This window comes from Epinephelus fuscoguttatus, linkage group LG20 (genome assembly GCF_011397635.1).
Source record: "Epinephelus fuscoguttatus linkage group LG20, E.fuscoguttatus.final_Chr_v1".
Classification (NCBI taxonomy): Eukaryota; Metazoa; Chordata; class Actinopteri; order Perciformes; family Serranidae; genus Epinephelus; species Epinephelus fuscoguttatus.
Genome location: NC_064771.1, coordinates 8,876,376 through 8,892,533, shown reverse-complemented (window position 1 = coordinate 8,892,533; position 16,158 = coordinate 8,876,376). Strand labels below are relative to the sequence as shown.

Genomic DNA, 16,158 nt, shown 5'->3' with positions numbered 1-16,158 from the left:
AATCCACAATTCAACCAGTCCACAAGGGGCCTCAAGTGGACTTTCTGCAGACTTCCAGAGAGTCCACTTGGGATGTAGACTACAGCAGACTTCACCAATTTAATTGCCCACAATTCATTGCAATACGGACGTTTGTTTTGTGTGTAACTTTTTTTCTCCAATAGCCAACTAAAAAACAAAACTAATGTATATGTAAAACGTTAATGTAGCCTGTCAAAACAGTACATGAGTCGTGTAGGCCGGATATAATATTCAACAACATCATGACACAGAAATATGTAGAAATACGGGATATAGAGGGGAATCTAAATGCATTGTATTACTGCAGCCTACTCTAAAGGTTGCGCAGTGTAATGCCAAATATAAAGGCTAGAATATTGTCGGAAATACAATACAAAAAGAACTTCTGATGTAACTAATGGGCCTACCTGATTTATTAAGTCATAGCTCGGTCCTTGTATGTATGTATATATGTATGTCTGTTGTACAGAAATGTGTTTTGTTCACTCACAAAACAACCCTATACATGAGATTTATATCTTGTCATCTGTGGGGACAGACTTTACGTGATGAAGGTGAACTTGTGATGACAGCATGAATGACTGAAGTCTATGAGGGCTCAATATGCAAGTCCAAAGGGTGGACATTTGGATTCAGCTTAGAACTTCTGCCTGTATGCCTCTGCAAACCAAGCTGCAGTTTAGGCAGGGCAAGGCAGCATTATTTGTATAGCACATTTCATACACCAGGGCACCTCACAGTGCTTTAATGAGCAATGAAAAATAATGAAAAAATAGACAAAAGGTCAGAGTCAGGGCTTGTCTAACATCATGTGGGAGGTTATTCCAGGTGTGTGTTGCATGATAACAAAACGCTGCTTCACCATTTTTGATCTGACACTTGGAACGGTCCTAGGCCAGCCCCAGATGTCCTCAGGGTCCTAGAAGGATCATATGTTACAAACATATCAGGGATATATTTGGGCGCTGAGCCGCAGTGATTTATGCACAAGCAGCAAGATTTTGAAATCAATTCACTGAGTGACAGGTAACCATTGTCAGGATTTTAGAACTGGAGTAATGTGGACATACTTCCTAGTTTTTGACAGGACCCAAGCAGCTGCACTTTTGATAAGCTGAAGCTGAACAGTTTGTTTTGAATCTCCTACAAGTTTACATCCATGTCTGTCCAGACTCATATGTAACCATGACAGTAGACAGTGTTTCAAATATGGATGTGTCTGCAAAGCAGCTACAAATTTTAAAACATGGATTTAAGGTGTTAAGTTAAGGTATTGAATAATGACCAGAGCAGTGTTTTTGCAGAACATTATGATGTCACAATGAAGCTGACCTTTGTACTTTTGGATATAAAGTGTCATCACTTAATTCTATACCATTAAGAAATTTGTACAAAAGTTTGAATTAATTAGCACTTGGCTTGCGAAAACTATGTTTTGTTAAGTCACAGTGACCTTTAACCACCAAATTCTAATCAGTTCATCATTGAGTCCAAGTGGACGTTTGTGCCAAATTTAAAGAAATTTCCTCTAGGCATACTTGAAATATCACATTCATGAGAACTGGATAGACAGATGGATGAACAAAACACAATGCCTCTGGCCATAAAAAGAATTGCTACTTCTTTATGTCACCTCTTAAATCCACTTTTCTTCCCACTTCAGAAGTGAACACTCTCCTCTGGTCCTCCGTTCCACCTCATGCTTTCCCCAGAGGCCTGCAGAACTTATGTTGTTGCCTGGATATGCACATTCTTCTGTTGTATTTGTTTTTGACTGTTTGCAGCGTGTTTGCTGTTAATGTATTTGTTTCTGCTTTCTGCAGCATGCTTTTTCATTTGCAGGACATGTCCTTAGTTATATTTGTTTGGATTTTCATTGGCATTGTTTCTTAAATTGCAGCACATTGCTCCTAATGGAACTATTTTGGATTGTCGTAGTGCGTTTGCCCTTGAGAGCCACTGTACAAATGCCTCATCTTGCAGCGTTACCAAATTAGTGTTTAAAATTGAATGGGTTCTTTCCAAGTTTCATGAAAATCGGGTAAATTGGTAGTTTTTTCTATAATCCTGCTGACAAACAAACAAACAAACAACCATAAACATAACTTCTTTGGCGGAGGTAGATGTCAGGACTGATTTTTATTAACAGCTCTTTTACCTCTGTGTCTCTTTTTTGTCTCTGTTAGTGGGAAGGATCTGATCCAGTCATCGGGTGACAAACCGAGGTTACTGGTGGCCAGATCTGAATGGATGGCTAAGGCTATACAGACTGAATGCTGATGGCTTCTTTTAACCAAAACTGTTAATGCACCATGAGCGCACAAGAGCTTGTTCAACATTCAAGTTCCAGACATGGACCTTAATGGAAGGATTTGGGTGTTTTGAAGACAGAAATGCACTATAAAATGAACTGTGTCCCGGCTGAGCTGAGTACCAGGTTCGAGCTGCTCAGTGTATTTTTGCAGCTTTCACATTGTAATAGCATGACAGTAATTAATGGTGTGTATATTTTAGGCTTTGTTCCAGTGAATACAGCATTTTGATTCCAAACTGAGAAGAGTTTGCCTTGAATATTCTAAACTCGTTTGGTACTGTATGGTTGGATTAAAACATCACTGCAGCCATTTGCTTTCTGGAAACACTAAAACGTTAGTCCACACCTAATTTCAAGCAGTATATTTAAACTTTAAAGCCACTGGCTGAAGAATACTTCCATACAGTCACCCTAAATGCCACCACTAGAAGAGCTGCAGAGATAAGAGAGCACTTATGATATTCTGGAAGCTTCAGTGAGGAAACGTTAGAAGTCTAACCCCATGTAGTTAGTCTGATATAGCAGTCTGCTGTTGAAATTACATTGCTGCAGTGCTGTCATTTGTCATTTGTCTTTTAAAAAAATAACAAGCACCAACTGAGGTGTAATGTAATTGCAATTCTTGAATCAATTTTTTTTATTCATGCTCTTGATTTGATGTGCGATAGTTGTTACATGTTGTTGATAAGTGCCAGTCTGAATGATAAATGAACCATAAAAACGTCAAATTTTTGTGTTTCTTCATTAACCAGATGGTTTCTTTAAATAATGATAAACTTTTAAAGGGCAAGTCCAATATTATTTATCAATTCATTTATTTTTAAATTTCACTCTGTAGCATCCCAGTAGTGTTCCTTATGTATTCAAATATGAACATTCAAATTTGGGTTAAAGTTTGTTTTAGTGTCAATATGCTTTTTCTCAAGGCCTTCTAAAATCACTTTCCCACATGACCTGAAGCAGGTTTCTGCATGATGAGGTTGCTACATATAAACCCCCTGGCCTGCATTACATGCCTCTTTGTGACTGAGCTGAGTCTTCTTTGAGAATTATGTGTTATCGATGTTCCAGATTAGCTCTGTTCTTCTGACCCCTTAAAGCAGTAGGGGGGTGTTACACGAGTGGTTACTTCAGTCAAAGGCCTCCACGTGAGGAAGACAGACAGGACGCTCGGCCAGTCATTTGGTCCGAATGAGAACGGTATCATTATGAGTTTGCATCTCTGGTGGAATTCACTTACATTTTAGTGTGCCATCAGCTTATTAATAGCATTTTCACTTAAACTCTGGTCGTATTGAGTGGTTGAACATGCCACCTATGTTCTTTTTTCTACCTCCTCGGCAATCGCCAACAGTAATAAATCTTCCTCCTCCTCCGCTTCAAACACATTGTTTTCCTCCTCCTCCTCCTTCTCCTCCATCAATTCAAAAACCGCCATCTCCGCCATTGTTGTTGTTGTTGTTCTGTCAGACTCCCACAGTGCTTAGCGCATGTGACGTATGCGGCAATGGGAGAGGCCAATGAGGACTTCCCAGGAGTTCTGCACTTGAGTTTCTCATGAAGTATGACATTTCTTGGAGTATGTACAGGGTTTAACCCAAAACAAAACATCCACTGAATACAGGATTTTTATGTATGAAAATAAATGAGAGTACAGTTCAAAATTAAATTCACAGTATTGACGACAGAAACTGTATTTGTCATTAAAAAGCAAACACAGATGGTACACAGCTATGATAACACATTTTCGATGTATTTTTTAATGTTTTAAAAGAAAAAGAATGTGATAAGAGGAGACGGAGAGAGAGAGGCAGGGGCGATTCTAGGATCAGAGGTTTAGGGGTGCTGAGCACCCAGACAGCTGCCCGGCCAAGCAAGATAAATTTCACTGTTTTGTACATTTTAACTCAATTTCATTCCCACATTTGTGAAAGAAAAGCACAACACTGTTTAGGAAAGTCTGTGACTAAACCATCAAATCTGATAAAGGTTATTTAAATGCTGAGCCACAGCAAAAGACGAATGGACTGGAATCATAAAAGGAACATATCGTTACCCTAATTTCTGGGGGAAGACAACTCATTTTGATACAGCAGCTCCTCAACATACACATAAACAGTATTATGTTTCTGGAGTAAACCAGCCCCCTATAGTGAGTACCAAAAATACCAAAAAATGGACCTTGGACTTATTTTTTGGACTTTTATTTGAAATGTAATGCACAACATGTAACATTAACACATTAACGGGCCAGTGTGTAATATTTGGCATGGTTTAGGCAGTGCATTGCTCTGTGCAGATAGAGCGCTCAGAGCCTGAGTCGGGGAAAAGTGGGAGGGATGGGGTGGATCAAACCATTTTTGAGGTAAGGGGGGTGCTGCTGTATTTTTGTTGTTAAAATATTATGTTTCAACCTGTATGGTTTTGACACTTTTCTAGCTTGTTAAAAAAAGGACATACAGTAAAAAAAAAAAATTAAAAACTCTCTCAAATTTTAGGGGTGGTGGGATTCAATTTAGGGGTGCATCAGCACCCCCCAAAATGGGCTAGAAATGCCTATGGAGAGAGGCATGATGGCGAGAAAAACCTCTGCGTCTGTGAAAAAGTTTAAAAATCAAAGAGTGAATCTTCAGTTTCAGAGCAAAAATTAAAACCTAAAGAAAAACTAAAAGCTGGGAAATGTCCTCAAGTCTTTCCAGGGTTCATGTGGAGGTATCAGTCAGTGAAGCCTTGTTCCCACCACTGCACTCGTCTGTCTCATTCATAAGTATCTCCCTCCGTTAGTTTGTCCACTCCCAGTGGTTTCAAAGAAAAAACTCAGAAACATGGCAGCTCTGTACATATGGTGACATCTTAAACTTCGACATGATGCCTTACAGTTCTTCTCCGAGGTGACACGCTTCACTTTAGTTTCAGTCTTATTTAAAGCAGGTGGATATCTGCCATGAATGTTAAGTTTTCAAATCCTGAGTGCCGCTGAGCAGCAGCTGAGATGTTTAAGCTCCAGGGTTTGTTTGTGTTCATACAAGTATATTTTAATATTTTTCATCATAAATGTTCAATGGGTGACAGTTTTTTTTAAACCATAGCTGGAAGAATTACAGCAAATAAATTAATGCTATAAAGTTTGCTGAACACTTAAAATCTTTAATTGAGGAAAAAATAAAATATACAGACTCAAAATTACAACCAACATGGAGGGTTAAGTAGGACACATTGATTAATCATTGTTATGATGCAATGTTCCTTGAGCAAATTTTGGGTCTAAAAGGGGGAACCTCTTGGCTTAGAGGCCCCACTGTGGATCTGGGATGTGGTTATCTCCTGGCTGGTTGTGCCTGAAATGAGAAAAAAGAGGCCTTTATACAGTGTGTTTGCAGAGCTATGAGCTAAAATATTTACACCTGCAATAACAGTTCCTTCTGTTGACTGCAGAGAGTACTGTGAGAATCATTAAAGGGGTGCTCACTCACAGAGTCAATGTTTACAGCCACTGGGGAATCCATATGAGTCACCACGGGTTCAGCTGAATCCATTTCCTGCAAACCAGGATCAACTCTAAAAACTGAAAAGCTCCACAACAGCATGTATTTCAACATTTAACAAAAAGAAAAGCAGCAAATCCTTACATTTAAGGGGCTGAAACCTTGCTTTGAAATTTTTACTATAACAATTATTAGCAAAATAGCTGATTATTTTTCTTTTCTAACTGATTAATTGACTAATCATTCAAACAATAAAATAATAAAATGACATGACACAATTCCCTTTGCAGTGGCAGATAGTACAATTGACAGTGATATTAAATTAAATGATTAAGAAATATATAAACATTTACACAAAGAGCTGTGATGCAGCATGGAGGTAAATATAACATTACTCACCCGGTCACATGGTGTCTGTCTTAGAGGTATTCGACTAATGGGTGACTAATTTCCCTGTCGACTGAATGAAAAATTTAATTAAGAGTAGACTAGACTACTGTGCTGGTTTTGCAAGAGGACATCTCTCCAATTTCCCACCTTCCTGTAAAACTCCAGTCTATTCGAGCATTATGGGGAGGGGGACTGCTGTCTGACAGCTCTGTAGCACTCACTAGTGGCAGCCGGCTGCATGACAGTTAAGTGGCCTTATACGTGAATAAAACACTAATAGGTTTAACTGACAAATATTTCTGGTGCCGTCTAGCAAGGGTGCTGTCTTTATCCTTTGAGTTTTCTTTTTTAGAACAGTGGGCCTCACAGCTGTCATCCCTCTCTCTGCTCAGATGATCGGCAGACCTCTCGCACTTCTGATTCTCCCTGTTTGAAACTGATCCAAACGTGGAGAGATGAGTTCGAGGGGGTGAGTTCTTTGGCTTTGTGGACATTTCTGGTTCTGTGGCAGGTGAGGAAGTCTTGTCTTTTGACAGATAACAGCCCCTTTCCCTGCCGTTGGTCTTGTCCTTTACTGGCCAAGATTCTCAGCTCTCCTGCTGCCACCTCCTGTGACTGTGACTCAGTGTGGTGGGGATCCAAACCGTCATGTTCAGAGTCCTCTCTTGGGCAGTGGTGGTGTTAATGTTTAGAGCACCTGTCACATTCATGAGGAGGCAAGCTAACTCTGTAGGGAGGACATCTACAAGCATATAAATATTACTCTGCATCATACTTTTGGGAATGTCTGTATAAAACAGCAGGAGTGAGAAAAGGTGGAATTAGAGCAATCAAAAGAGAAGCCACCTGTTACTCCAGAACAAGAATCAACTTGATACTTTAAACTACTTTTAAGAACCACAATGGCCAACCCAGTGTATCTATAAAACATACATGTTGGCTGCATATGTGTACATATTGGCAAAGGCTCTACTCCGAATTCATATATTTCAGCAGAAAAAAATGATACTTAAGTGCATCAACATGCAGCTTTTATGCAACATTTAGACTGGAAGGCCTTTGCACAAGGGTTCAGCACAAAACAGAGTTCACAGAATCCAGTAATATTTCTAACACTATATTGTTATTAAATTATCCTGAGCTGTGTTCTGTTTTGGAAATGTATTAAACTTACTTGGTTCCAGGTAAGCAGGACTTTTGCATGGCATCCACTGTGTACTGCATGAACTTATGAGCGTCCCCTGTTCTCCATAGCAGAAGTGCTGAGCAATCCCTGTCAGGGGAAAAAACACATACAGTTAATAAATAATTAAAAACGTTTTTTAATAATTAAACCGTTGATAAACTGTATCACATTTGCACATAAAGTTTCAAATCTTTGCGCAGCACACTATGAACTTCCACGAGAAGATTTCCCTGCAACATTAAAATGGTAAACAGCCACACAGCGCCTCCTGTCATTCATTTTGGGTAAAAAAAAATTGTAACCACAACTACTTACAATTGAGCTCATTGAGCACACCAGTGTTGACTCTCTTTGAGGTTGATTTGTATCCTCTGTGGTTATTTTGTGACTGATGACCTGTAATAATAGGAATATTAATGCTTCAAGTGAACAGAATAATCATAAATATTACAAACAACAATAGGACATAACTATTCATAAAGATAACAGTGACAGAGAAATGTACAGCTGAACATAATAGAATCTACAATGCATGCAGTTATTGCTTACTACAAAATGACAACAGCAGGTCTCTAGAGGATGACCTCCATCACTGGTGAGCTCAGTGAACAGCGCTTTGTTTTATCTATATGGTAACACAGATATATGAATCAGAGGGTATATTTATCAGTGTCCATTTTGATTGTATATGTAAAGTATTGGTATGTAATTTTAAAAAGTCATATTCATAAAAAAGCATAGTTCATTATGTCATGCCTAAAAATAACATAAAAAGTCACAGGGCTCTAGTTTCCTGGTGCAGGGTGGCGAACCCCGCGCAGAGCTAGTTTCGAGCAGCACAACCCAAGGTGTGCTCAGTTTGGTAGTTTGGCAGACCGAGGTGCACTGAGATGGGTGTGGCGGCGCAGCAGGGGGAGGTGTCGACAGATCCAGCTTGGCGCAGTGACAGTTTCGTGCCAAAAGGCTTCACCGAAGGTGCGCTAAAAGCTCGCCAGCTGAAACCAGGTCTACTGTTAGTGCAGACGGAGCGCAGCCAGTGTAAGTCAAAGTTTGGCTGACCGGCGGACAGTGCGCACACGTCACCAAAACCTCACAGGCAGGTTTCCAGAATATCAGGCACATTAACGATGCAATAAATACCCAAAAAAACACTATTCAATGCAACTATCTGCAATCAGCACATAAATGTATCTCTATATCGACTGTCCCGTCACATCTGATGTCAGATCAAAGCGGACTGGCACCGTTTGCCATGTTTGGCACGTTTGGCACGTTTGGCACGCATAATGGAAACCCAACCTGATTTGATTAACGCAGCTGCAAACTAATAAGTTCACATCCCTCTCAGCCAACCACAAACAGCCACAGCATCAGATAGGGAGTATATATTCAGCATCTGTCATCTTAGAAAAGTCAAAAGAAAAGAAACAGAGTGAGACTGTGAGAGAGAAAGAGAGAGTGCACGTGCGCATGAGAGAAACACAACATTGATTTACAATTGTGGTGACCTCCTCCCAGGCTACCTTTGCATCATCAGCCCGTGGAGGTCTGCTCGCAGTTCCATATATTTGGACACTGCAAGCTTGGACCTCCCGGACCAAAACATTAGTTTCCTCCTGGAAGAAGTTCGCACGGCACATTTAAGGGCGAGGAGAGGGGCTCATTTGATTGGTGTGATGTGAATGGGCTGTGTGAAACCCACTCCACGCCTTCTCTCTTCCCTCTTTCCGACTTGCGCAGGTAGGAGGGACGGAGGTGTAGCTGCGCCAGTGCGCACGGTGTGCCAAACTTGCAAAATCCGCCTGGCCTGGGTCTGCGAAACTAGAGCCCACACTGTGTGCTTTTCCTGTGCGCCTCTCAATCATATGCTGGCTCCTTTAAATGACATTCAGCCATCTAAACTCTGAAAACTCCTGATCCAAGATTTTGCTTTCAAATTTCTGTAAAATGCTCAGTTTCTGGTAGATTTCTAAAAATCTCACCTGAGGGGGTTACTGGTGATTTACAATGGTCCCCCCAATGTTAAATAGGTGATTACAGCCCTGCATCACAGCGCAGCTGCTCAGAGGTTCAGTCGCAACAAACGGCAGAAATATGTTGACACTGAAAGTTGCGTTTCACTCATCCATCTCAGAAACCTGGTAAAACTCTCTCTGGGTCAGACTCTGGACCAGAGTCAGGTGCTGGCTCAGCTGGTACAGCCTCTCCTCTGTAGCAATATCAACCGTGTTGGTGGCCACGACAAAGTGGCGGAGGTCTCCATCAAGAGTGAAGCCACCATTCTCCTCCAGGCACCGAGTCGCTTCTCCTCAGACAGAGAACAACAGACCAGGCACCAGGATCAAATTCTTGTAGTGGTGGCAGCACAACGCTCACACACTGACGGTCTTCATGGCTCTCTGATCTCCTCCACAGTGTCACTAGTCATGCGTAAAAGCGCAGTGCGCCTTTATTGAAAAGTGCTGAAAGAGTGAGGAAGCGCCCAGTGGAACCCAAAACTGCTGTTTTCACTCAGTTGCATTTATTTTTTACCATGTTTAGAGACACTGTCTATACGCCACATAACCAGTATGATATGAGATTCAGACGATTACAGTCTCGAGCTGACTAGAAAGCGTTGAATGAAAACACCTTAATTAATTCACATGATGATATCCTCATCAAGAAGAACCAAAAGCCTGCTGAGTAAACAGATTGTCAGTGAGGCTGCTGAATAAGAAAAACTGTCCACATGAATACAGAAAAGAAAAAACACACACAGGTGTAAAAAAAAAAAAAAAAAAAAATAGCCGTAGTGTGTTTAACAATTAAATTGCCACAAACTAACAGATGGTATTGTTCCTGCAGTGGAGGACTGGTTCCATGTATAGAATGAAAGTTGGAATATATAGAATGAAAGTTGGAATACATGGAATGAAAGTTGGAATATATGGAATGAAAGTTGGAATACATGGAATGAAAGTTGGAATATATAGAATGAAAGTTGGAATATATGGAATGACAGTTGGAATACATGGAATGAAAGTTGGAATATATGGAATGAAAGTTGGAATACATGGAATGAAAGTTGGAATATATAGAATGAAAGTTGGAATATATGGAATGAAAGTTGGAATACATGGAATGAAAGTTGGAATATATGTAATGACAGTTGGAATACATGGAATGAAAGTTGGAATATATGGAATGAAAGTTGGAATACATGGAATGAAAGTTGGAATATATAGAATGAAAGTTGGAATATATGGAATGACAGTTGGAATACATGGAATGAAAGTTGGAATATATGGAATGAAAGTTGGAATACATGGAATGAAAGTTGGAATATATAGAATGAAAGTTGGAATATATGGAATGAAAGTTGGAATACATGGAATGAAAGTTGGAATATATGTAATGAAAGTTGGAATACATGGAATGAAAGTTGGAATATATGGAATGAAAGTTGGAAAACATGGAATGAAAGTTGGAATATATAGAATGGAAGTTGGAATATATGTAATGAAAGTTGGAATATATAGAATGAAAGTTGGAATACATAGAATGAAAATTGGAATATATGGAATGAAAGTTGGAATATATGTAATGAAAGTTGGAATACATGGAATGAAAGTTGGAATACATGGAATGATAGCTGGAATATATAGAATGAAAGTTGGAATACGTGGAATGAAATCTGGAATATATATGGAATGAAAGTTGGAATATATAGAATGAAAGTTGGAATATAAGGAATGAAAGCTGGAATACATTGAATGAAAGTTGGAATATCTAGAATGGAAGTTGGAATATATGTAATGAAAGTTGGAATATATAGAATGAAAGTTGGAATACATGGAATGAAAATTGACATGCATAGAATGAAAGTTGGAATACATGGAATGAAAGTTGGAATATATAGAATGGAAGTTGGAATATATGTAATGAAAGTTGGAATATATAGAATGAAAGTTGGAATACATAGAATGAAAATTGGAATATATGGAATGAAAGTTGGAATATATGTAATGAAAGTTGGAATACATGGAATGAAAGTTGGAATACATGGAATGATAGCTGGAATATATAGAATGAAAGTTGGAATACGTGGAATGAAATCTGGAATATATATGGAATGAAAGTTGGAATATATAGAATGAAAGTTGGAATATAAGGAATGAAAGTTGGAATACATTGAATGAAAGTTGGAATATCTAGAATGGAAGTTGGAATATATGTAATGAAAGTTGGAATACATGGAATGAAAGTTGGAATATATAGAATGGAAGTTGGAATATATGTAATGAAAGTTGGAATATATAGAATGAAAGTTGGAATACATAGAATGAAAATTGGAATATATGGAATGAAAGTTGGAATATATGTAATGAAAGTTGGAATACATGGAATGAAAGTTGGAATACATGGAATGAAAGTTGGAATATATAGAATGAAAGTTGGAATACGTAGAATGAAAATTGGAATATATATGGAATGAAAGTTGGAATATAGAATGAAAGTTGGAATATAAGGAATGAAAACTGGAATACATTGAATGAAAGTTGGAATATCTAGAATGGAAGTTGGAATATATGTAATGAAAGTTGGAATATATAGAATGAAAGTTGGAATACATGGAATGAAAATTGACATGCATAGAATGAAAGTTGGAATACATGGAATGAAAGTTGGAATAGATAGAATGAAAGTTGGAATACATGGAATGAAAGTTGGAATATATAGAATGGAAGTTGGAATATATGTAATGAAAGTTGGAATATATAGAATGAAAGTTGGAATACGTATAATGAAAATTGGAATATATGGAATGAAAGTTGGAATATATGTAATGAAAGTTGGAATACATGGAATGAAAGTTGGAATACATGGAATGATAGCTGGAATATATAGAATGAAAGTTGGAATACGTGGAATGAAATCTGGAATATATATGGAATGAAAGTTGGAATATATAGAATGAAAGTTGGAATATAAGGAATGAAAGTTGGAATATCTAGAATGGAAGTTGGAATATATGTAATGAAAGTTGGAATATATAGAATGAAAGTTGGAATACATGGAATGAAAATTGACATGCATAGAATGAAAGTTGGAATACATGGAATGAAAGTTGGAATAGATAGAATGAAAGTTGGAATACATGGAATGAAAGTTGGAATATAAGGAATGAAAGTTGGAATATATGTAATGAAAGTTGGAATACATAGAATGAAAGTTGGAATATATGTAATGAAAGTTGGAATACATGGAATGAAAGTTGAAATACATGGAATGAAAGATGGAATATACAGAATGAAAGTGGGAATACATGGAATGATAGGTGAAATATATAGAATGAACATTGGAATATATATGGAATGAAAGTTGGAATATATGTAATGAAAGTTGGAATAAATGGAATGAAAGTTGGAAAATATAGAAGTAAAGTTGGATTATATGGAATGAAACTTGGAATATATACAATGAAAGATGGAATATATGGAATGAAAGATGGAATACATGGAATGAAATTTGGAATACGTGGAATGAAAGTTGGTATATATAGAATGAAAGCTGGAATGTAGAGAATGAAAGTTGGAATACATAAAACTGGAATGAAGAGTATGAAAGTTGGAATGTATGGAATGAAAGTCGTAATAGGCTATATAGAATGAAAGATGAAATATATGGAATGAAAGTTGGAATACATGGAATGAAAATTTGTATATATAAAATGAAAGTCGGTATATATAGAATGAAAGTTGGAATATATGAAATGACAGTTGGAATGTATAGAATGAATGTTGGAATACATGGATTGAAAGTTGGAATATATAGAATGAAAGTTGGAATAAATGGAATGAAAGTTGGAATATATAGAATGACAGTTGAAAGATATCGAATGAAAGTAGGAATACATGGAATGAAAGTTGGAATATATAGAATGAAAATTAAAATATATAGAATGCAAGCTGGAATGGATAGAATGAAAGTTGGAATATATGTCTGGTACTTGATGACCTCAGAATGGTACTTGATGACGTCAGTATGGTATTTAATGACTTCAGAATGGTACTTGATAACCTCAGAATGGTACTTGATGACATCGGAATGGATCTTGATGATGTCGGAATGGTACTTGATGACTTCAAAATGGAACTTGATGAATTCAGAATGGAACTTGATGACTTTAGAATGTAACTTGATAAGCTCATAATGGTTCTTGATGATATCAGAATGGTACTTGATGACTTCAGAATGGAAATTGATGACTTCAGAATGGAACTTCATGAGTTCAGAATGGTACTGGAGGACTTCAGAATGGAAATTGATGACTTGGGAATGGTACTTGATAACATTAGAATGGAATTTAATGACTTCAGAATGGAACTTCAGGACTTCAGAATGCAACTTGATACACTTCAGAATGGAACTTGATAACTTCAGAATGGAACTTGATGACTTCAGCATGGAACTTGATGACCTCAGAATGGTACTTGATGACTTCAGAATGGAACTTGATGACTTCGGAATGGAACTTGACTTCGGAATGGAACTTGATGACTTCGGAATGGAACTTGATGACTTCGGAATGGCTCTTGATGAAGTCAGAATGGAACTTGCTGACTTCAGAATGGAACTTGATGACTTCAAAATGGAACTTGATAAGCTCATAATGGTTCTTGATGACTTCAGAATGGTACTTGATGACTTCAGAATGGAAATTGATGACTTCGGAATGGAACTTGATGACTTCGGAATGGTAGTCGATAACTTCAGAATGGAACTTAATGACTTTGGAATGGAACTTCATGACTTCGGAATGGAACTTGATGACTTCGGAATGGAACTTGACTTCGGAATGGAACTTGATGACTTCAGAATGGAACTTGATGAATTCAGAATGGAACTTGATGACTTCGGAATGTAACTGTATGACTTCAGAATGGAACTTGATGACGTCGGAAAGGAACTTGACTTCGGAATGGAACTTGATGACTTCAGAATGGAACTTGATAACTTCGAAATGGTAGGTAATGCCATTGGAATGGAACTCGATGACTTTGTAATACAAGTCGATGACTTCAGAATGGTTCTTGATGACTTCAGAATGGAACTTGATGACGTCGGAATGGAACTTGACTTCGGAATTGGACTTGATGACTTCGGAATGGCACTTGATGACTTCGGAATGGAACTTGATGACTTCAGAATGGAACTTGATGACGTCGTAATGGAACTTGACTTCGGAATTGAACTTGATGACTTCGGAATGGAAGTTAATGACTTCGGAATGGAACTTGATGACTTCGGACTGGTACTTGATGACTTCAGAATGGAATTTAATAACTTCGGAATGGAACGTGATGACTTCAGAATGGATCTTGATGACTTGAGAATAGTACGCGATGACGTCAGAATGGAACTTGATGACGTCGGAATGGTTCTTGATGACTTTGGAATGGAACTTGATGACTTCGGAATGGAAGTTGATGACGTCGGAATGAAATTTGATGACTTCAGAATGGAACTTCATGACTTCAGAATGGAACTTGATGACGTCGTAATGGAACTTGACTTCGGAATTGAACTTGATGACTTCGGAATGGAAGTTAATGACTTCGGAATGGAACTTGATGACTTCGGAATGGAACTTTATGACTTCAGAATGGAACTTGATGAATTCGGAAAGGAACTTGACTTCGGAATGGAACTTGATGACTTCGTAATGGAACTTGATGACTTCGAAATGGTAGGTGATGCCATCGGAATGGAACTTGATGACTTCGTGATGGAACTCGATGACCTCAGAATGGTTCTTGATGACTTCAGAATGGAACTTAATGACTTCGGAATGGTACTTGATGACCTCAGAATGGAACTTGATGACTTCGGAATGGAACTTTATGACATCGGAATGGTGGTTGATGACTTTAGAACGGAATTTAATAACTTCTGAATGGAACTTGATGACTTCGGACGGGTACTTGATGACTTCAAAATGGAACTTAATGACTTCGGAATGGAACTTGATGACTTCGGAATGGAACTTGACTTCGGAATGGAACTTGATGACTTCGGAATGGAACTTGATGACTTTGGAATGGTGCTTGATGACTTCAGAATGGAACTTAATGACTTCGGAATGGAACTTGATGACTTCGGAATGGAACTTGATAACTTTGGACTGGTACTTGAAGACTTCAGAATGGAACTTAATTACTTCGGAATGGAACTTGATGACTTTGGACTGGTACTTGATGACTTCGAAATGTTCCTTGATGCCATCGGAATGGAACTTGATGACTTCGTAGTGGAACTCGATGACTTCGGAATGGAACTTGACTTCGGAATGGAACTCGATGACTTCAGAATGGAACTTGATGACTTTGGAATGGAACTTGATGACTTCAGAATGGAACTTAATGACTTCGGAATGGAACTTGATGACTTCGGAATGGAAGCTGATGACTTTGGACTGGTACTTGAAGACTTCAGAATGGAACTTAATTACTTCGGAGTGGAACTTGATGACTTCCAAATGGTACTTGATGACTTCGGAATGGATCTTGATGATGTCGAAATGGTACTTGATGACTTCAGAATGGAACTTGATGACTTCGAAATGGGACTTGATGACTTCGGAATGGAACTTGATGACTACGGAATGGAACTTGATGATTTTGGACTGGTACTTGATGACTTCAGAATGGAACGTAATGACTTCGGAATGGAACTTGATGACTTTGGAATGGAACTTGACTTCGGAATGGAACTCGACT

At 38.2% G+C, this 16,158-nt stretch overlaps 1 protein-coding gene and 1 long non-coding RNA gene across 2 annotated transcripts in view; one reads left to right on the top strand and one right to left on the bottom strand.

The window, feature by feature from the left end:
- LOC125880794 (ras-associating and dilute domain-containing protein-like) overlaps nucleotides 1–3,054 on the top strand; it is a 41,498-nt gene extending 38,444 nt beyond the window's left edge. The window contains exon 18 of the mRNA XM_049563527.1: nucleotides 2,208–3,054. Coding sequence (XP_049419484.1) covers nucleotides 2,208–2,301 — 94 coding nt within the window. The 3' untranslated portion in view covers nucleotides 2,302–3,054. The remainder of the gene's footprint in view (nucleotides 1–2,207) is intronic.
- A 2,480-nt stretch (nucleotides 3,055–5,534) lies between these two features.
- On the bottom strand, nucleotides 5,535–7,792 carry LOC125880780 (uncharacterized). The gene is made up of 5 exons (XR_007448161.1): nucleotides 7,712–7,792; nucleotides 7,385–7,483; nucleotides 6,220–6,280; nucleotides 5,809–5,874; nucleotides 5,535–5,673 (listed from the first exon to the last, which is right to left on the bottom strand). It is a non-coding gene; the product is annotated as an uncharacterized LOC125880780 (long non-coding RNA).
- Between the last annotated feature and the right edge of the window lie 8,366 nt (nucleotides 7,793–16,158).